This window comes from Anomaloglossus baeobatrachus, chromosome 4 (genome assembly GCF_048569485.1).
Source record: "Anomaloglossus baeobatrachus isolate aAnoBae1 chromosome 4, aAnoBae1.hap1, whole genome shotgun sequence".
Lineage (NCBI taxonomy): Eukaryota > Metazoa > Chordata > Amphibia > Anura > Aromobatidae > Anomaloglossus > Anomaloglossus baeobatrachus.
The window spans coordinates 92,612,483-92,633,731 of NC_134356.1; the positions used below are offsets into that span (position 1 = coordinate 92,612,483).

The 21,249-nt window shown below is 44.6% G+C and overlaps 1 protein-coding gene across 3 annotated transcripts in view; it reads right to left on the reverse strand.

The window, feature by feature from the left end:
- The window catches only part of FBXW11 (F-box and WD repeat domain containing 11), a 128,094-nt gene extending 117,454 nt beyond the window's left edge, over positions 1-10,640 (reverse strand). For all 3 annotated transcript variants that reach the window (XM_075344466.1, XM_075344465.1, XM_075344464.1), the window contains exon 1: positions 10,529-10,640. In XM_075344466.1, the coding sequence (XP_075200581.1) occupies positions 10,529-10,573 (45 nt within the window). In that variant the 5' untranslated portion in view covers positions 10,574-10,640. The remainder of the gene's footprint in view (positions 1-10,528) is intronic.
- Positions 10,641-21,249: the final 10,609 nt, after the last annotated feature.

Sequence of the window (21,249 nt, forward strand, 5' to 3'; positions counted from 1 at the left end):
GCGTCTGGCAGCCTGCGATAAGCTGTAACCACGGTAAACATCGGGTAACCAAGAAGCCCTTTCCTTGGTTACCCGATATTTACATTAGTTACTAGCACCGCCGCTCTCACGCTGTCAGTGCCGGCTTCCTGCTCCCTGCATATGTAGCTGGAGTACACTTCAGGTAATTAACCCGATGTGTACTCTAGCTAGGAGAGCAGAGCACAGGGAGCCGGCACTGGCAGCGTGAGAGCGGCGGACGCTAGTAACTAAGGTAAATATCGGGTAACCAAAAGAAGTGCTTTCCTTGGTTACCCGATATTTACGTTAGTTACACTTCCACACATCGCTGCTGGCTGGGGGCTGGTCACTGGTGAGATCTGCCTGTTTGACAGCTCACCAGCGACCATGTAACGACGCAGCAGCGATCCTGATAAGGTCAGATCGCTGGTCGTGATCGCTGCTGTGTCGCTATGTGTGACACCACCTTAAGGGAGAGGAACAACCACATACTATACAACAATGTTTCTCCAGATGATTACACGCCAACTGCTTCTAATCAGGACCGTATAGAAACTCTCACCAGCAACATACCAAGGGAAAATGCAGGTATATAAAGACACAGAGGGTGAGGGATAATGATAAGCAGCTGAAAGGAAAAGATCTCTGCAGAGTCCTAAAGGGGAAAGAGTAAACTAACAGAGAAGACACAAAATTCCATTCAAACCACAAAGGCTGTAATAATATCAAGCAGCAGTTTGTGCAGCCAAACGGAGCAACCTTCTGCAGTCGGACACCACAGGGTTGTCTGTAAACAGTGACACCCCATCAGTGCTAGAAGGGGGGAAAACAAAAACACATGCTGAAGTGGTTTTCCTTAAAGAGCACTTGATTCACGATAATCTTCAGAGTAAACAAACTGACAATCCTCCAATGAACAAGTAAAATGTTCGTTTAAATTAATTATGTATCAAAGTTAAACAAATTTTCTGCACACCCTATGGGGGGTGAAATCAGGGTAGATATTGACATGAAGGACCCGCTCCAGCGGTTTTTGTTTTTTTTCCTGCACTGCAGTAGCGCTTTAAATGTAAATTTCCCTGCACCGGAATTATATTCACCCTTAGGTGTGCCTGCTGTTTCGTCTCTGCTCGAGCCCCGTGGAGCCATCTTGTGACCGTTACTTCTGTCTAAGTCAGAAGTTACATGACAAGCTCCTAATACAACTCTACGATACCCAGAACAAGGCTCTTGTAGACTTCTATTGAGCTGTGCCCTCCAGCGTGCTCCATAAAACAGTGGAGCAGCCGGTAGGTCACACATCATAGGAGACTGACCGAAATAGCGTCGATAGAAGGGCGAGTCTAGGACAAATCAGATTTAGATTTATAACACCACTCCAGTAGTAAAAAAAAACAGCTTAAGGCCCCCTTCACACGTCCGTGAAAAACACGCGCGTATGTTACGGGCCATTTTTCGGGTCCGTGTCCCGTTTTTGTGTCCGTTTTTATGGTTCGTGTGGCACCTGTGTGAATTGCGTATGCTAGCCGTGTTTGTGTGTAGAACGTCCGTGTGTGCGTGTGGAATTAACGTGTATGTGTACGTGGAATGTCCGTGTGGAATGTCCGTGTGTGTGATGCACAATGTCGTTTATAAATGTCGGCTGACAGCAGACAGAGTTGCGCGATGAGAATGAACTCGGGTGAACTTCACCCGACTTCATCCTCATACCGCGGCTCTGTCTGTGTCGAGTACTGATTAGCGGTCACCTGTGAAGGATTCACCGGTGACCGCTAATCCCCCGAGTGACTGAAGATTCCCCCCCTCTCTCATACTCACCGTTCCTCGATCCCCGGCGCGGCGCTGCACGGCATTCACACTGCTGCGGCGGCTTTTACTATTTTGAAAAAGCCGGCCGCTCATTAAACAATCTCCTATTCCCTGCTTTCCCCGCCCACCGGCGCCTATGATTGGTTGCAGTGAGATACGCCCCCACACTGAGTGACAGGTGCCTCACTGCACCCAATCACAGCAGCCTGTGGGCGTGTCTATACTGTGCAGTGAAATAAATAAATAATTAAAAAAAAACGGCGTGCGGTCCCCCCCCTATTTTAATGCCAGCCAGATAAAGCCATACGGCTGAAGGCTGGTATTCTCAGGATGGGGAGCTCCACGTTATGGGGAGCCCCCCAGCCTAACAATATCAGTCAGCAGCTGCCCAGAATTGCCGCATACATTATATGCGACTGTTCTGGGGCTGTACCCGGTTCTTCCCGATTTACCCTGGTGCTTTGGCAAATCGGGGTAATAAGGAGTTAATGGCAGCCCATAGCTGCCACTAAATCCTAGATTAATCATGTCAGGCGTCTATGAGACACCCTCCATGATTAATCTGTAAGTGACAGTAAATAAACACACACACCTGAAAAAATCCTTTATTAGAAATAAAAAACACACACATATACCCTCATTACCAATTTATTAACCCCGACAAAACCTCCATGTCCGGCGTACTCCACAGACCTCCAGCGTCGCTTCCAGCATGAAGGTGACAGGAGCTGCAGAAGACACCGCCGCTCCTCTCACCTCCAAGCAGCAACTGAGGTGAGTAGCGCGATCGGCTGAGCTGTCACTGAGGTTAATCGCGGCCACCGCTGGATCCAGTGACAGCGGGTAACCTCAGTGACAGCAGCTGATCGCTATACTCACCTCAGTTGCTGCTTGGAGGTGACCGGAGCGGCGGTGTCTGCTGCAGCTCCTGTCACCTTCATGCTGGAAGCGACGCTGGAGGTCCGTGGAGTACGCCGGACATGGAGGGTTTGTCGGGGTTAATAAATTGGTAATGAGGGTATATGTGTGTGTTTTTTATTTCTAATAAAGGATTTTTTCGGGTGTGTGTGTTTATTTACTGTAACTTACAGATTAATCATGGAGGGTGTCTCATAGACGCCTGACATGATTAATCTAGGATTTAGTGGCAGCTATGGGCTGCCAATAACTCCTTATTACCCCGATTTGCCAACGCACCAGGGCAAATCGGGAAGAGCCGGGTACAGCCCCAGAACTGTCGCATATAATGTATGCGGCAATTCTGGGCGGCTGCTGACTGATATTGTTAGGCTGGGGGGCTCCCCATAACGTGGAGCTCCCCATCCTGAGAATACCAGCCTTCAGCCGTATGGCTTTATCTGGCTGGCATTAAAATTGGGGGGGACCGCACGCCGTTTTTTTTTAATTATTTATTTATTTATGTCACTGCACAGTATAGACGCCCACAGGCTGCTGTGATTGGCTGCAGTGAGGCACCTGTCACTCAGTGTGGGGGCGTGTCTCACTGCAACCAATCATAGGCGCCAGTGGGCGGGGAAAGCAGGGAATAGGAGATTGTTTAATGAGCGGCCGGCTTTTTCAAAATAGTAAAAGCCGCCGCAGCAGTGTGAATGCCGTGCAGCGCCGCACCGGTGATCGGGGAACGGTAAGTATGAGAAAGGGGGGGAAACTGACCGACAGACTGTGAGAGAGGGACAGAGAGACCGACAGAGAGACTGACTCAGGGAGATTGACCGACATACACAGAAATAGAAAGAATAGCCGACATCACTAGAAATAAAAACATCAAACGGACACGGACTATAGGTAGATGCATACGTGTTTACTAACGTGTGTGCACATACCCATAGACTTTCATTGTGTCCACGTGTGCGTGCTCCGTGCAGATAACGGACATGCATCCGTGCAAAACGCAAACACATACGGATCACGGACACGCACACACGGACATAATGAAATAACGCACGTGTGACCACAATCATAGATTAACATTGGTGCACGTTTGGCCGTGTCTCCGGTATATACGGAAACGGACCAAACACGCACGTGTATCACGGACGTGTGAAGGGGGCCTAAGGGTAAGTTCACACAGTGCGTTTTTTGCGGCGTTTTTTCGGGTGCGTTTTTGGCCTCAAAACTGCATGGCTTTGTTTCCCCAGCAAAGTCTATGAGTTTTCATTTTTGCTGTCCGCACACAACTTTTTTTTTAAGCTGCGTTTTTGAGCTTGAAAAAAAAACAAATGGACATGTCAATTCTTTCCTGCGTTTTTCCCCCATGCAATGCATTGGAAAAACGCAGAGATCAAAAACGCAGCAAAACGGAGCCAAAAACGCACCAAATCGCAGTAAAAATGCATGCTTTTTTAGCCGCGGGTGCGTTTTTAGCGGCCAAAAACGCACAAAAACGCTGCGTCAAAAAAACGCAGCATGTGCACATAGCCTAAGTGGTGCTTTAAAACTGGCATTGTAGACACCAGTTTTCTAGAGACAATGTGGAGTAAAATGCACCTAATTAATTGAGAGGTGCACACCACTTCATGAAGTAGGAGCATCTTACAACTGTCCTGCAATTTTGTCAGAGATTAACCCCAGTACATTTTAGACCTGTCACCAGATTTGGGGCCTATAAGCTGCGGCCACAACAAGTGGGCTCTTATATATAGCATTCTAACATGCTGTATATAAGAGCCCAGGCCGCTGTGTAGAACGTAAAAATCACTTTATAATACTCACCTAAATGGTCAGTGGGGTGCAGACTTGTCAGATGGGTGTCTCTATTCTCCGGGTGCTGCGTCTCCTCTTTCAGCCATCCTTCTTCTGAAGCCCGGGTGCATGACGCGTCCTACGTCATCCACGCAGGTCCTGCGCAGGCGCACTTTGATCTGCCCTGAGCAGGGCAGATCAAAGTATTATAGTGCGCATGAGCAGGACCTCAAAGCCGACCAGTGTGGAAGACGTAGGACGCGTCATGCACACAGGCTTCAGAAGGAGGACAAATATGGCTAAAAGAGGAGGTGCCGCACCCAGAGAACGGAGACACCCATCCAACCGTTTAGGTGAGCCTGGGCTCTTATATACAGCATGATAGAATGTAGTATGTAAGATCCCACTTGTGCTGGACGCAGCTTATAATCAACAAATCTGGTGACCGGTTCTCTTTAACCCCTTCAGCCCCGGGGCACTTTCCGTTTTTGCGTTTTTGTTTTTTGCTCCCCTTCTTCCGAGAGCCGTAACTTTTTTATTTTTCCGTCAATCTTGCCATATGAGGGCTTGTTTTTTGCGGGACAAGTTGTACTTTTAAATGAAATCATAAGTTTTACCATATGGTGTACTGGAAAGCAGCAAAAAAATTCCAAGTGTGGAAAAATTGCAAAAAAAGTGTGATGGCACAATAGTTTTTGGGATGTTTTATTCACGGTGTTCACTATATGGTAAAACTGATGTGTTGGTATGATACCTGAGGTCGGTGCGAGTTTGTAGACACCAAACATGTATAGGTTTACTTGTATCTAAGGGGTTAAAAAAAATTCACAAGTTTGTCCAATAAAAGTGGCGCACGTTTTGCGCCATTTTCCGAAACACGTAGCGTTCTTATTTTTTGGGATCTATGGCTCAGTGACGGCTTATTTTTTGCGTCTCGAGCTGATGTTTCTAATGGTAGCATTTTTGCGCAGATGCTACGTTTTGATCGCCTGTTATTGCATTTTGCGTAAAACTTGCAGCGACCAAAAAACGTAATTTTGGCGTTTGGAATTTTTTTGCCACTACGCCGTTTACCAATCAGATTAATTGATTTAATATTTTGATAGATCGGGCATTTCTGAACGCGGCGATACCAAATATGTATATATTTATTTATTTTTTAACCCTTTAATTTTCAATGGGGGGAAAGGGGGGTGATTTGAACTTTTAGGTTTTTTGTTTTTTTTTTAATTTTTTAAAACTTTTTTTTTACTTTTTTTATTTTATTTTACTAGTCCCCCTAGGGGGCTATAGCAATCAGCAATCCGATTGCTGATCGCTATCTGCTGATCACAGCTATACCGCTGTAATCAGCAGATTCAGTCACTTTCTTTCTTCCTCTGCTCCGTGCCGAGGAAGAATGAAAGTGAAACTTCGTAGCACCAGGCGTCATCACATGACCCTGTGCTACGATGGCAACCACCGAACGTCACGTGATCACTCACGTGACGTCCGGAGGGGGCGGCGGTAAGTAAAAAAGATGGCCGCGCGCATGTAGATCTCGCTGCCAGACTTTGGCAGCGAGATCTAAGGGGTTAATGTTCCGGGTGGAATGCGATTCCACTCGGAACATGTAGGCACACATGTCAGCTGTTGAAAACAGCTGATATGTGTGCCAATCCACGCCGCCTGCCAGCGGCAGGGGGCGGGGCTTACCGGGACACGATCCATGACGGAAAGATCCGTCCATGGTCGTGAAGGGGTTAAGCCAATAAAATGGCATGAATTTTTAATAATTAGATGATTGGGCTTAGCCACACCCTGACCAAGTGCCACACATTTTCGAAAATTGGCCAGGACAGACATTAAAGGCCCAAAAGTTGCAATACTTTTGTGCAACTTCTCATTGAGCAAAAATGTTGCAACTCTAAAATGTTTCACAGCAGAATTCTTTGTAAAACACCTTAAACGGATTGTCATCACATGCACTATGCGCTCAGAGAACTCACCGGTGTCAGCACCGGGAATGGAGGTCACGTGGCTGCGATATGCAAACTCCCGTCCATATTCCAACTAGAAAGCCTCGCTCAGTGCAAGTATATTGAGGGGGCCGCGCGCATCTAGTCGGGTTCTGGACGGGAGTTTACATATCGCGGACACATGACCTCGTTCCAGGCTCTGACACCGGTGAATCCTACAGGGCACAGTGCAAGTCTGCAGCCATAGGGTGAGACATACACCAGACAACCCCTTTAATGAATCGGCTCCTAGAACATACAGTGCCTTGAAACCGTATTCATAACCTGTGAACTTTAGATTACACCCACATAGCTAAATTTATTTTGTGATATTATCTGATCACAAAAGGAGCAAGTATTTTTGAAGTGTAAAATATTTTAAAAATATTAATCTGAAAATTGTGATGCACATTTATATTTAGCCCCCCTGGAGTCCGTACTTTGTAAAACCACCTTTTGCTGCAATTACTGCAGCAAGTCTTTGGAGAATGTCTCTACCAGCTTTGCACATCTAAAGGCTGAATTATTTTGACCATATCTTCTTTGCAACATAGCTCCTGCTCACGGAGAGCGTCTGAACAGCAATTTTACTCCAGGAGTGCCCTGTATTTAAGCTCCATCCATCTTCCCATCAACTCTGAACAGCTTCCCTGCCCCTGCTGAAGAAAGCATCTACACAGCATGATGCTGTTTTCAGGGTAATATGCAGTGTTGGTTTTCCACCACACACGGCGTTTTGCATTTAGCCCAAAAAGTTCTACTTTGGCTCATCTGACCAGAGCAAGTTTCTTCACATGCCACGTACAGGATATATCTAGAATGCAGAGGAAGGTGCTCTCGTCTGCTGAGACCACAATAGAACTTTTTGGGCTAGATGCAAAACACAATGTTTGGTAGAAATCTAACCACCCTAAAAACACCATCCCCACAGTCACACATGGTGGTAGCAGTATCATTTTTAGCAGGGACAGGGAAACTAGTCAGAGTAGAGAAGATGGATGGAGCAAAATACACAGTAATCCTAAAGGAAAACCTGTTAGAGGCTGCAAAAAACTTGTCTGGGGCATAGGTTCACCTCCAGCAGGACAATGACTCTAAACATACTGTCAGCGCTACAGTGGAATGATTTAGATCAAAGCAAATTCATGCATGTGAATGGCCCAGTTAGAGTCCAGACCTAAATCGTATTGAGAATCTGTGACAAGACTTGAAAATTGCTGTTCCCAGATGTTCTCCATCTCTGAGCGACAGCTATTTTGTGACGAAAAGTTAGCAAAAATTTCATCCTCTAGATGTACAAAGCTGGTGAAGATACACACCCACCAATAGACTTGCAGCAGTACCTGCAGAGAAAGGTGGCCCTAAAAATTACTGACTTCATGGGCTAAATACAAATGCACATAATTTTTAGATTTATATGAAGATTTAACAGGAAAAAGAAAAAACAAAAAAAAAGGAGGCTTACAAGGCTGTATGAAGAGTACAATCCTCAGCTCAACTGTAATCTTGTGACCCAAACTAACATATCATATGCAGACATGAAGCCGATTGATTGGGTCCTGAGGCCTCAAATTGCCATAGGAATTGTACCCATAAGATATTTCCTGATGAAGGCGCCTGCCTCCGAAACACATTGAATAAATCACATTTTGGGAGCCATTCCATCTCTTTCACAGTAGTGCAGGCGGTTTACCCACTATCTCCATCGACAGCAGTATACCTGGGTCTGCTGCAACCGTTCTCCATTATATATTTTTCCAGTTGGTTGTGGTTCACATAACCTCATCAGGTGAGAATATCCTTGTGTATCTTCTCTCACCACCTCACAGTTAAGGCACTATTGTGCTTTGTTTCCCTTCTGATTATTTCTCAGGCATTCAGATGGAAGCCTGCAACAGAGCCATTGCCTTCAGTGAGGCAATCGAAGTCTCAAAAGGCGAAACCTTGAAGTCTGTTTAACACCCCCCTTTCCGGCTGGGTCTCCTTATATCCATATTGTATTTACTAATGTCTATAAGGGCTAAAGTTATACAAAAGCTTCCTTTTATAATTTTTACTGAATAAGCAAAAAGGGGAAATGAGGGGTGCCCCATTTCTCCCCTGGTGAAGCTATTGTTTCACTAAAACAAGGAGGGCAATTTTCACTTACAATTGTACTCCATTAAGAGTGCAGCCTATCGAACTATAGTGAAGACGGTGAATACTGAAGAACACTGCATGTTATATTTCAGCACAATAGCACGCTCGCCTTAGAAGAATGGCCGTGTAGGAAGCCTTCCGTTTGTTATATTAACCAGCACTTCTGAGATATAGGCGTTATGTTAGTTTATTCAAAGTAATATTAAGGGGCTGCCCAATAGTGGACTCACCCAAAGCTGCTCCAGCGTTGTGGTGACATCACGAGTACAACATAAGTTACTGGTACCGCTACACTCCGCAGTTAAGCCGATGTAGGTAGTGGGCAGCATGAGACAGCTGCTGGAGTTTCAAAGCGGAAAGGAAGGGAAGGGGGAGACACTTGGGTGTCTGTAAAGGGAAGCAAAATTGGGGGAGGCGGTAGTCCCGAGGGAGGGAAAGGACACGGCGGGAGTCCAGCAGCAGCTCACTCATTGGTGTGTATGAGGGGTCCGGGGAGGTAGCCTGTCAGAGGGTGCAGAGTCAGCAGTTTTTACTCTTTTTTTTATTACTACTGCTCCCCTAAGTATATCGATCCTGTTCCAGAGATATGGGTCTTTTTATTAAGTGCTATATTTTCTGTTAGGCTGTTCTGCATAATTACCTGGGAGCCACATGTCCATAGTAAAGGACATAAGGCCCATATCTCAAGGAAAAAAAAAAAAAAGCTGAATAATCGGGAATAGAGAGCAAACACTCGATAATTCACCTGGTGACAGTTCTGTAATGTGTGGTGCCAATAGCTCATTCCAATATTTTAAACTTTGCACCCCCCAAGCCAGTTTGCCCATCCCCCAGGCCAGTTTGGCCCTCGCGGCCCTCTCCCTCCTGTGGCCAGCCAGTATGGCCCTCACCTTCGCGGCCCCTTCCCTCCCGTGGCCAGCCAGTGTGGCCCTCACCTTCGTGGCCCCCTCCCCCCCGCGGCCAGCCAGTATGGCCCTCACCTTCGCGCCTCCCACCCTCACCCCGGCCAGCCAGTTTGGCCCTCACCTTCGCGCCTCCCACCCCCGCCAACCAGTTTAGCCCTCAACTTCGCGCCTCTCACCCCCACCCCGGCCAGCCAGTTTGGCCCTCACCTTCGCGCCTCACCCCCACCCCGGCCAGCCAGTTTGGCCCTCACCTTCGCGCCTCTCACCCCCACCCCGGCCAGCCAGTTTGGCCCTCACCTTCGCGCCTCTCACCCCCACCCCGGCCAGCCAGTTTGGCCCTCACCTTCGCGCCTCTCACCCCCACCAGACAGTTTGGCCCTCACCTTCGCGCCTCCCACCCCGGCCAGCCAGTTTGGCCTTTGCACCCTTACCTCTGGCCAGTTTAGCCCATTGCCTTGGCACCAGGGCCACTTTGCCCCTTCACACGGACTTGCTGAGCACAGTGTGGGTCTGGTGTTGCTGCCATTCCCGTTTACAGGACACAAGCACAGCATCATTGCCTCTTCCCTGACGGCAGGGCACCGCGGCCATTGCCTCTTCCATGACGGTGGGGCTCCGTGCTCACGCTGCTATATCACAGCCGGATCCGCACAATGGCGGACAAGAAGCTGGGAGCAGTGAAGTCACTGAGCAGCCGCCGTCCATTGTGGACGCTATGCGGCAGTCTGGGCCCCTCCTCCGGGAGGATGACTGCTCAGCCCGGGCCTGGAGGATGGAGCACGGGCCCGGAGGATGAAGCCCGGTGGGCAGCCGCTCCCAGTCCTCTCCGGAGGGCAAGCACCGCAGACATGACGGCTGCTTAGAGATGGAGGAAGGCGGAAACTGTCTGCTTCCTCGGAGAAGAGCCCTGGGAAACAGGGCGGCTCCCGACGGCCGGGCACACGAGGCGGCACCGCAGCGGCGTCCTGCACTTACCATCAGCTCAATGGTCTTATCCTCTATAACCGAGTCAGGCTCCATGGTCGCCAACACCGAAGCTGAGAGTCTCCCCTTCCCCCCACCCCGAGAAACGCAGCAAAAGCAGGCGGAAGCTCGACGCACGGACGTAATGACGTAGGCATCACGTGACTGTAACTAGCCCGGTGGATGGTGTGGATTTCGTTGCTAAGGCTTTGTGATAGAATGGAGCCGCTACAGGACGCTTCCCTAGTGTGACCCAGCGGCAGCAGAATGGCGCAGTACATTAGTATGGAAGGACACAGGCCCCAGTAATAGTGTTCCTGAGCATACAGGCCTGTGGAGGGCAGACCCTGAGCAGGAGCCAGTGTGTTCCTATGGGTGCAACCAGGAATATGGCCGCCTTCTCTGGTAACGAGTCGCATTGTACCGTCTGGACCTTCAGTGGCCGGAGTACGCACCACCAGTGCGCGGAGTCGTTACCCAGTACCCAGGGTCCGCACCACCATTCCCATATTGGCAGCCGGGTACTGACTCGCTCCTCATAAAGCGCAGAAATGGGTCGTATCTGGTAAAAGCGCCCAACTCTACTCTCCACGCGTTCTGACCGCAGGATCGGGCATTATAAAGGGAGCCTGGCTCGTGGGGTTCATCTGCAGGGTAACGGTGCAATAAAGCTGCCCGGCCCCGCACTGAGGGCACAATTACCGCATGGCATGTGGGTTACGTGGGTTTGCGGAAACGTCCTAAAAACACCAGCGGTTTTTACCTACCAATTTTTCAAAACTAAGTCTGTGGAAAATCTAAACCTAAAACGTTATGTACATGCAAGAAATTGACATGTAGATCTGAGGCGCACCATAGATCAGTATAGGCTGAGAATCAGGAACAGTGGGCAGGAGATTTCTATATTTCTCATCCACCTAGCTGGAGCTGGAAGACGCTACAGTGAAAATACAGAGCGTCAAATACTCATCTTGACTAGCAATAAGCGAGCACTACCCATGCATGGGTGCTTGTATCAAGCAGTCGACTCGTGTACCAAAGATCTTACAGAAAAATGCTTGAGTTCCCAATTGACTTCCATTATACTCAGTGCACAAGCCTAGCCCGTCCAAGAATCCGACTGCTGATTATGAGACCTGAGCATTGTAGTGCTCGCTCATCACTAATCATGACACATTATGTGACCATTCTGTGGTATTGGTACATTGGTTGCAGAGCCACTCCCTGTCCTATGTGACCTCCATCACTTCTACTAAGGCCTCTTTCACACGACCGTGAAAATCACGCACGTTTTTCACGGACGTGTCAAAGGTGCATATTGCCCTCCGCGTGCCGTGTTTATGGCACACGTGTGTTATCCGTAATAACACACAGAGAATAGGAACGTTCTGCTCACCTGTCCCTGGCGTTGTTGTCCGTGGTGCTGATCTTCGGTCTCCGGTCCTGCCGACTCCCCACTTCCACTCTTCTTTATCTATATCGATTGTTTATTTTGTGCTCAGGTGAAATAAGTATTGAACACGTCACCAGTTTTCTAAGTAAATATATTTATAAAGGTGCTATTGACAATCATTTATCACCACGTCGGTAACAAACTCATCCAATCCATACAGACAAATAAACCAAACCATAGATGTCTATAAGTTAAAAAAATTTTTTTATCAAACTCACTTACTGAAATTTTTTTTAATACCTTGTACCAAAGCCTTTGTTGGTGATGACAGCTTTAAAACGCATCTTGTATGGAGAAACTAGTCACATGCATTGTTCAGGAGGGATTTTGGCCCGTTCTTCCACACAAACACTCCTCAAATCCTGAAGGTTCTGTGGGTTCCTTCTATAAACTCTGAGGTTTAATAATTTCATAATTTTTCTATTGGATTCAGGTCAGGTGATTGGCTGCATCATTCTAGCAGCCTTTTTTTTTTTTTTTATCTGAAATCAATCGAGAGTTTCCTTGAGTCACACAGTGTTTGGCTCTAAACTCACCTACTGTCATGGTGGTATGATGGCATCAGACGCTGTTCAGACTACAGACTCTGACACTCCTCACTATGCTTTCTCTGGTACTTCTGAGTTGTACATGCAGGCTCGGGTATCAAGCAGCTGTGTGCTCATTAGTGATTGGACTAGCAGGAGTTAATTTCTGCTAGCTTCTTTTGGATAATACACACCATAATGTTCCCACCTCCAACCATCACTGTTGGTATGGTGGTAAAGGCCTCCAAACATGGTTTATATTAAGGCTTCCAAAGAGCTCAATTTTGGTCTCATCTGACCAGACTATATTCTTCCAGTATTTCTCAGGTTTATCTATATTTTGTTGAGTAAATTTTAACCCCTTTACCCCCAAGCCTGCTTTTCACCTTCATGCTCGGGCCATTTTACCAGTGTAACTTAAACAGGTTCTAACTCTGGAACGCTTCAACGGATCCCAGTGTATCAGAGATTATTTTTTTGTGACATATTGTACTTTATGATAGTATGAAAAGTATAAGTTAGGGTTGGATTCTAAAAAAAATATCCCAATCTCTGATGATCTCCTGGAGCACCATCAAATCCATTATCATCAAATGGAAAGAACATGGTCCCACAACAAACCTGCCGAGAGAGGGCATTAATCAGAGAGGCAGCACAAAGACCAAAAACTTATCCCCGAAGTAGAAGCAGAGTTCCCAATCATACACTGGAGTATATGTTCATATGACCACAATAAGCTGTACATTCCATAGAGCTGGCCTTTATGGAAGAGTGGCCAGAAAAAAGCTTTTACTTACCGCCAAAAATTGGAAGGCTTGTTTCGATTTTGCCAAAAGACATGGGAAACTTCCCAAATATATGGAGGAAGGTGTGTGGTTAGATGAGACCAAAATGGAATGCTTCAACAAATCCCAGTGATTCTGAGATTGTTTTTTGTGAAACATTGTACTTCATGATAGTGGTAAATTTAGGATGATATTTTTGCATTTGTGAAAATATCGTAAATTTGGAGAAAAATTTTAAAACATTGCAATTTTCAAACTTTTAATTTTTATGCCCTTAAACCCAAGGCAGTGGAGTCGGAGTCAGAATCGGTGTCCATTTTGATGGAGTTGGCCCTCCTAGGCCAGTTTGCACCTTGCCTTCGCACTAGGGCTACTTTCTCCCATAATCTTTGCCCTTTCGCACAAGGGCCACTTTACCCCTTCACCTTTGCCCCTCCCCAGGCTACTTTGCCCCCTCACCTTCGCCCCTCCCCAGGTGAATTTTCAAATTTTTAATTTTTATGCCCTTAAATCCAGGGCTGTGGAGTCGGAATCGGTGTCCATTTTGGTGGAGTCGGTACAAAATGCATCGACTCCGACTTCTAAAATACATAATATATTGGGTACAGCAGTTCATTGCAGTATGTGATGAATATTTTTTCATTAGAATTTGGGAAAGTTATGTAATGTCCTATAACTGGGAATTATATTCCTGATCGAGAATCTAGGCTTTTAGTTGAGATGAATCTGTGCTGCACTTCAGCTACATAATATAAGTAGTGAAGCTCTTCCTCTACAGATAAGGGTAAGAAAGAAGACACAGAATGCAATCATCTCAGAATTGCTAGAGACTCTACAATGAACAGGAAAGTAGCATTAAGGTAAGTACTTCTTAAAGCAAGTCTAAAGTTTCAATTAACAGCAAAATGATCCTTTAGAATTAGATGATCTTTTTCAAGCTGCTTCACATCTCCTTTTTATCACATGTGCTTTGTTGTGCACACACTGCAGCTGGCAGTAAGGCCTCCGTCACACATCCGTGAAAAACACGCACGTGTGTTACGTTCCGTTTTTCGGGTCCGTTTTAAGTTTTTAAGTCCGTTTTTATGGTACGTGTGGCATCCGTGTGAATTGCGTATGCTAGCCGTGTGTGCGTGAGATACGTAAGTGACATGTCCGTGTGTTGCCCGTGTGAAATGTTCCGTGTGTGATGTACAATGACGTTGATGCATACCCAGTGACAGCAGACAGTCGCGCAATGAGAATGAACTCAAGTGAACTGTACCCGACTTCATTGTCATACCGCGGCTCTGTCTGTGTGTCGCGTACTGATTAGCAGTCACCCGTGAAGGACTCACCTGTGACCGCTAATCCCCTAAGTGACTGAAGTGAGCAGCGCGATTAGCGCTGCCGTCACTCAGGCTACCCGCGGCTATCTGGATCCTCCACCCGTGACCGCAACTCACCTGTGACTTCATCGCTGGCACTCGGGCGACTTGCAGTCACAGTTGGAGGATCCAGCGGTGGCCGCGAGTAACCTGAGTGACAGCACAGCTGATCACGCTTCTCACCTCAGTTGCTGTGTGGAGCTGACAGGAGCGGCGGTGTTCTTCTGCAGCTCTTGTCACCTTCATGTAGCAGAGCTGAGAGCGTCGCGGGACCTCGGTGGATTACGCCGGACATGGATGGCTTTTTCGGGCTTAATAAAGTGGTGAACGAGGGTATTTGTTAGTGTTTATTATTCCAAATAAAGGATTTCTTCGGGTGTATGTGTATATTCACTGTAACTTACAACAAATTGATCATGGAAGGTATCTCGGGGAGATGCCTGACATTATTAATCTTGGACTTAGTGGCAGCTATGGGCTGCTGCCATTAACTCCTTATTACCCCGATTGCCAACGCACCAGGGCAAATCAGGAAGAGCCGGGTAGAGTCCCAGAACTGTCGCATCTAATGGATGTGGCTATTCTGCGCGGCTGCTGTCTGATATTGTTAGGCTGGGGGCTCCCCATAATGTGGGGCTCCCCATCCTGAGAATGCCAGCCTTCAGCCGTTTGACTTTACCCTCGCTGGTATCAAATGAGGGGGACCGCACGTCGTTTTTTTAAAATTATTTATTTAACTGCTCGATATTGACACGCCCAACGGCGGCTGTGATTGGTTGCAGTGAGACAGCTGTCACTCAGCGTGGGGGCCTGTCTCACTGCAACCAATCATAGGGGCCGGTGGGCAGGGAATACGAGATTGATTAATGAGCGGCCGGCTTTTTCAAAATAGTAAAAGCCGCCGGAGTTTTTATAACAGCTGTGCAGCGCCACGCCGGTGATCGGGGAACGGTGAGTATGAGAGAGGGGGGGAGACTGACCAACAGACAGAGAGGGACAGACAACACAGAGAGAGAGACAGACCGACGGACTGAGGGAGATTGACTGACATACACAGAAAAAGAAAGAATGATCGACATCGCTAGAAAAAAGCACAAAACGTACACGGAGCATACGGAGATGCATCCGTGTCACGTACGTGTGCTCATGGACCCATAGACTTCCATTGGGTCCGTGTGTGCGTGTTCCGTGCAGAAAACGGACATGCTTCCGTACAAAACGGATACACATACGTATCATGGACACACGGACCCTATGGAATAACGCACGTGTGACCTCAAACATAGCATAACATTGGTGCACGTTTGTCCGTGTCTCCGGTATATACGGAAACGGACCAAACACGCACGTGTTTCACGGATGTGTGTTTGAGGCCTAAGGCCTGTGCCACACTCACGTGAAAAAAACTTACGTGTGACGATGTCCGTTTTTGTAGCCCATGTTCCGTTTTTTGAGTCCGTTTTTCCTCTCCGTGTAGTGTCCGTGTGCATTACGTGTGTGTACGTGTGTCCGTTTTTCTGTGCATGTATTACGTCAGTGTGTGTTCCGTATGCCTTCCGTATTTTGTTCGTTTTTCACATCTTCATCAAATGAAGTTAATGATTATTTGTTGGGAATAATGACACATAGGTGGATTTGATTAGCAAATTCTTATAATTATCCACAATTAACCTGCTGGTCTTTTTGCTTGGATATCCAATGTGTTTGGATATATACTACAACCATGCCATTATCCACGGAGGCCGTAGTATTTTTATGTTGGATTTTGTCTCATTATTTTGGTGTTAGACGGCACATGTTACAATATGATAATCCCAGAAGACACAGAATGTGGGTTCATCCCCTAATCCTGATGCGACCTCTGCATGGTCATTTCCATACTTTATATGTAGAGTTACGGCATTATCCTGATAAGTTTTTTGCCTATTGCCGTTTAACTGTACAGAGTTTTGATTACCTTCTAAATATTTTGAGACCTCATTTGCAACACCAGGACACTTGGATGCGGCTTTTTATTTCACCAGAGGAGAGATTTATGTTGACCCTAAGGTATGTATTTGTTGATTTTAGCATTTAAATATTGACAAACCAAACCAAGTCAGATATTTTCTGTTGGTCTTGCTGTTTAAAATGTGTTTTGTTTTTTTTAATTTTTGTTTTTTAAATTTGAAACTATTAAAAGCAATAAAAAATTGTACAAAAAAAAAAAATAAACTAAAGTTTTATTATTGAGTAATTCGTGACATAAGTTATCATTTCTGTTCACTTTTTAGATACCTTGCAACTGGTCAATCATTTAGTGCGTTACATTTTGATTTTTGTTGGGAAGATCAACCATTGCCGGAATAGTACGTCACACATGCGACATGATTTGGACTCATTTAAAGAAATAGATGATGCCTCAGCCCAACACCCAAGATTGGTTGTTAATTGCAAAGGGATTCCAGGACTCTGTGAATTTTCCAAACTGCATAGGAGCCTTGGATGGAAAGCATTTTCGAATTAAAAAACCACCAAACTCAAAATCCCGTTTTTTTAATTATCATAAATATTTTTCTGTAGCAATTTTGGCATTGGTAGACACAGATTATCGTTTTATTTATGCAGATATTGGTGCATATGGTAGTGCCTCAGATGCCCGTATTTTCCGATCATCCCGATTAGCCCAATGCCTACAAGATTTGTCTTTAATGCTTCCACCCCCCGTTCCCCTTCCTGGTACCTCATGTTCGTTGGCACCATATGTAATAGTAGCAGATGCTGGTTTTGCATTATCCAAACATGTGTTACGGCCATATCCAAGGCGATCAATAGATGACAGGAAACAGTATTTTAATAGTCGACTCTCCAAAGCAAGGCGTTATGTTGAGTGTGCATTTGGGATATTAGCCAACAAATGGCGCATTTATCAGACAACTATCCAGTTGCAGCCTACTTCTGTGCAATCTGTCATCAAGGCAACCATAGTGCTACACAATTTCTGTCGCATTCATGAAGGATCACATTATGATGATGTTGAAGTTCAGCCATACAATGATGCAAATCCCACTGGTCAGCCAATGTCAAATAATTCTGTTTCCTCTGGTTTACAAATTAGAAATTTATTTACTGATTATTTTAATTGTTTTGATGTGAATACCAATGTTTAGTTGGCCACTTGTAATTTTTTTAACTTCTTGTTTGATAATTTTTAAAAAAATGTAAAATATAGAGTAAGCATGAATTTAACATGTTTTTCGGTTAGACACTTGTGAGTGTAAAACATACCTTGTTTAATAAATGTTATCCTTCTGTTATGTTACCCAATTAGGGATTTAAATAGTAAGTTAAAAAAATAAAACAATGATTTTGAACTTCAAAACCATTAACAAAGATATATTTGAAACTAATCCTTCAACTTAAATACATTTTTGCTCAAAACAAAAATAATACACATCATTGTTTTTCAAAAGTAAATTTATTACATCATAATTTTTATTATCAAAAATCACAAGATCAAGCATCTCAAAATTTAGTTTAACATTTTCTTTTTAAAATTATCAAAAAATCAAATTTAATTTTTATTTTTTAGCTTTTTGGCATAACCATATAATTTTTTCAAACAATATGGATCTTAATTTGGTTTTTGTTTGTCTTTACAAAAAAACTTCTTAACACTAGAATAACTGGACTCGTGACACCTACTGTATATAGAAATACATAGTGCAAAGTATTCAAAATGACTACCTCAGTAGTTCTAGTGTTAATGCAACATCTAAGATGCTCATTTGAAAAAAAATATATTAAACCTACAATGTGCCTTTTTGGTTAATTATTATCCACATAAATTATTTTTTACCATTTTTGGTATTTAACTCTCAAACATTTTTCAAATAAAACTCGAAATTTAAAAAAAAAAAATGGTACACATATTTGTTAGGTAAACATGTACAACTACAAACCAAAAAAATTGTATGATTATCAATAATGTGTGTGTCAATTGTTGACTCACTCACCAATTGTTTTTGACAAGTTGACATCACAAAAATGTGAAACCAAAAATTTCAAAACACATTGGACAAGAAAATACTATAATTCAACTAGATCTTCAAGAGAAGTAACCTGAGTGTTGTTGAGGATGTTTGTTTGAGCTGCCTCTGAAATGTTGAAAAAGTTGTAGATGTGTTCGGTCCCACATTTGTGTTACTCACAACATTTAGGTTTGAAACAGTTGGTTGCATGGGTGATTGAACAAATATATTCCCTGTAGTAGAGTAAACCTGAGGATCAACATGTGTCATGGTGTATTGTGTGTGTGTGTCTGTTGTTGTGCTTGTGAATAGTTGACTGATGTTTGTAAGTGATGTGTGGGCAACATAGTTTGAATAGGATAATGTGGCATCATGAATGATTGTGGGTATGCTGCGCCAGAATACATGTTGGGTAGAGGCCCTACATTTGAGGGTTGTCTAAAATAAGATGTACTTTGTGTTCGTTGTACATTACGATAGGTTAATGGCTGCTGGGGAGTGGTACTTATTACAGTGTTAAAGCCGCCTGTATTTGTGGTTGCATAAACTTGTTTTAGGGGTACTTTGCACGTTGCGACATCGCAAGCCGATGCTGCGATGTTGAGCGCGATAGTCCCCGTCGCAGCAGCGATATCTTGTGATTGCTGCCGTAGCGAACATTATCGCTACGGCAGCTTCACATACACTCACCTGCCCTGCGACGTCGCTCTGGCCGGCGACCCGCCTCCTTTCTAAGGGGGGCGGGTCATGTGGCGTCACAGCAACGTCACATGGCAGGCGGCCAATAAAAGCGGAGGGGCGGAGATGAGCGGGATGTAAACATCCCGCCCACCTCCTTCCTTCCTCATTGCAGCCGGGACGCAGGTAAGGTGATGTTCCTCGCTCCTACGGCTTCACACACAGCGATGTGTGCTGCCTTCTGGAATGAGGAATAACATCGTACCGTCGCTGCTGCAAAATTATGGAAATGTCGGACCCTACACCGATCATACGATAACGACGCTTTTGCGCTCGTTAATTGTATGTAAAAGGATTCACATAATGCGATGTCGACAGCGACGCCGGATGTGCGTCACTTTCGATTTGACCCCACCGACATCGCACCTGCGATGGCGCAACGTGCAAAGTACCCCTTATTGGTGTTGGAAACACCGTACTTGAAGCAATAGATGGTTGGCTAACTTGTTGTGTGATTGGATTACTGGTTATTATAGATTGCATTGTGGTATGTGTTGGAATGTTAAACTGAATTTCAGATGTGTTTGGTACAGTAGTTGATGTTGGTAAGTTCCGCCAATTTTCTATTGCTTCAAATACTCTGACTGGTTCCTGTTCAGCTTGGCTTGCTGAAAGGAGTGTAAGCATAGCTGCATGAACACGTTCCTGCCTATCTGATGGTATTTTGGCTAAACTAGTAGACAATGAGCGACAAAATTGTTCACCATCTGTTTCTGGAATTAATGTGTTCATTATGTGTATAATGCGAGTGTCTATTATTTCCGGTAAGGATCTAATTTCCTCCGGTCTTCTACATCTCCTGGCTCGTAGAGGTTGTGGGGAAAAATGTGGTTGCACGTTGGTTTGTGTGGCTTGTGTGGTTGATGTGGATTGTGTGTTGTTTAGGGCACTCTCAGTACCACGATCAGTAGACACATTTTCAGCTGGTTCATCATGAGGCTGTTCCTGTGTTTCACTGTCATCTCTGGCAGGGTCTTGTTTAGAAGCTGAGGTTGCAGTAGCAGAGGGTCCAGCTGTTGCATGGTCATCTGAGTCATCAAGGTTATCCTCAGTTCTGTTTTGTTTGTTTTTTTAAAAATGAAGAGCAAAATTTTAAAATAAAAAAAACAAAAAAAAAACATTAGGATCATTTCAGAATCTAATGTTAAATTTAAAAAAATAGCTTTTGAGTTTACTTACTATGTCATTTCTAAGATGGGTGCAAGAAAGCTACTTTGTTCAAAATACACATATCTCCTTTTTCGTCCTAGGCTTGAGGTCGATGGTATAGGGTTGTACTCCCATACGGTACTGATCACGGGCAGACCGCCATCTTTTTTTAACCAAGTCAACTGTTAAATTAAACATATAGGACATATAACAATGTGTTAACATATTTGACCAGCATTTTTTTTTTTTTTTAAATATTTTTAATTAAGCAAGTTTTTTTTTTTTTCAAATCTAAGCAATTGTTTGCCAATGATCTTTATATCCTAATTTTAAAACATATATTTCAGATTTGATTTTTTGAAAGGGAATCCTACATGGTTTGTTACAAATTTTAAATAATAAAATATATAAAAATCATGTTTTAATCCTATATTTTTAACAAAGTAAAACAAAATTAAAAGTTTAGCAAATTTATCAAGAAAAAACAATATTATGGAAAAAAATATAGCATAAAAATGACTAAGAATAATTTGCAAATCAGGTCTTAAACAATTTTTGGAAATAATTTAGCTGGGTAATCCTAAAAAAAATGGTCTATGTTAACCAACAGCCAGCTGGATTGTACATAAATGTGTTTTTTTAGGAGACATAATGAACTAAGTAGATTAATAACACCATTACTTGACTAACAGATTAGACTCTAC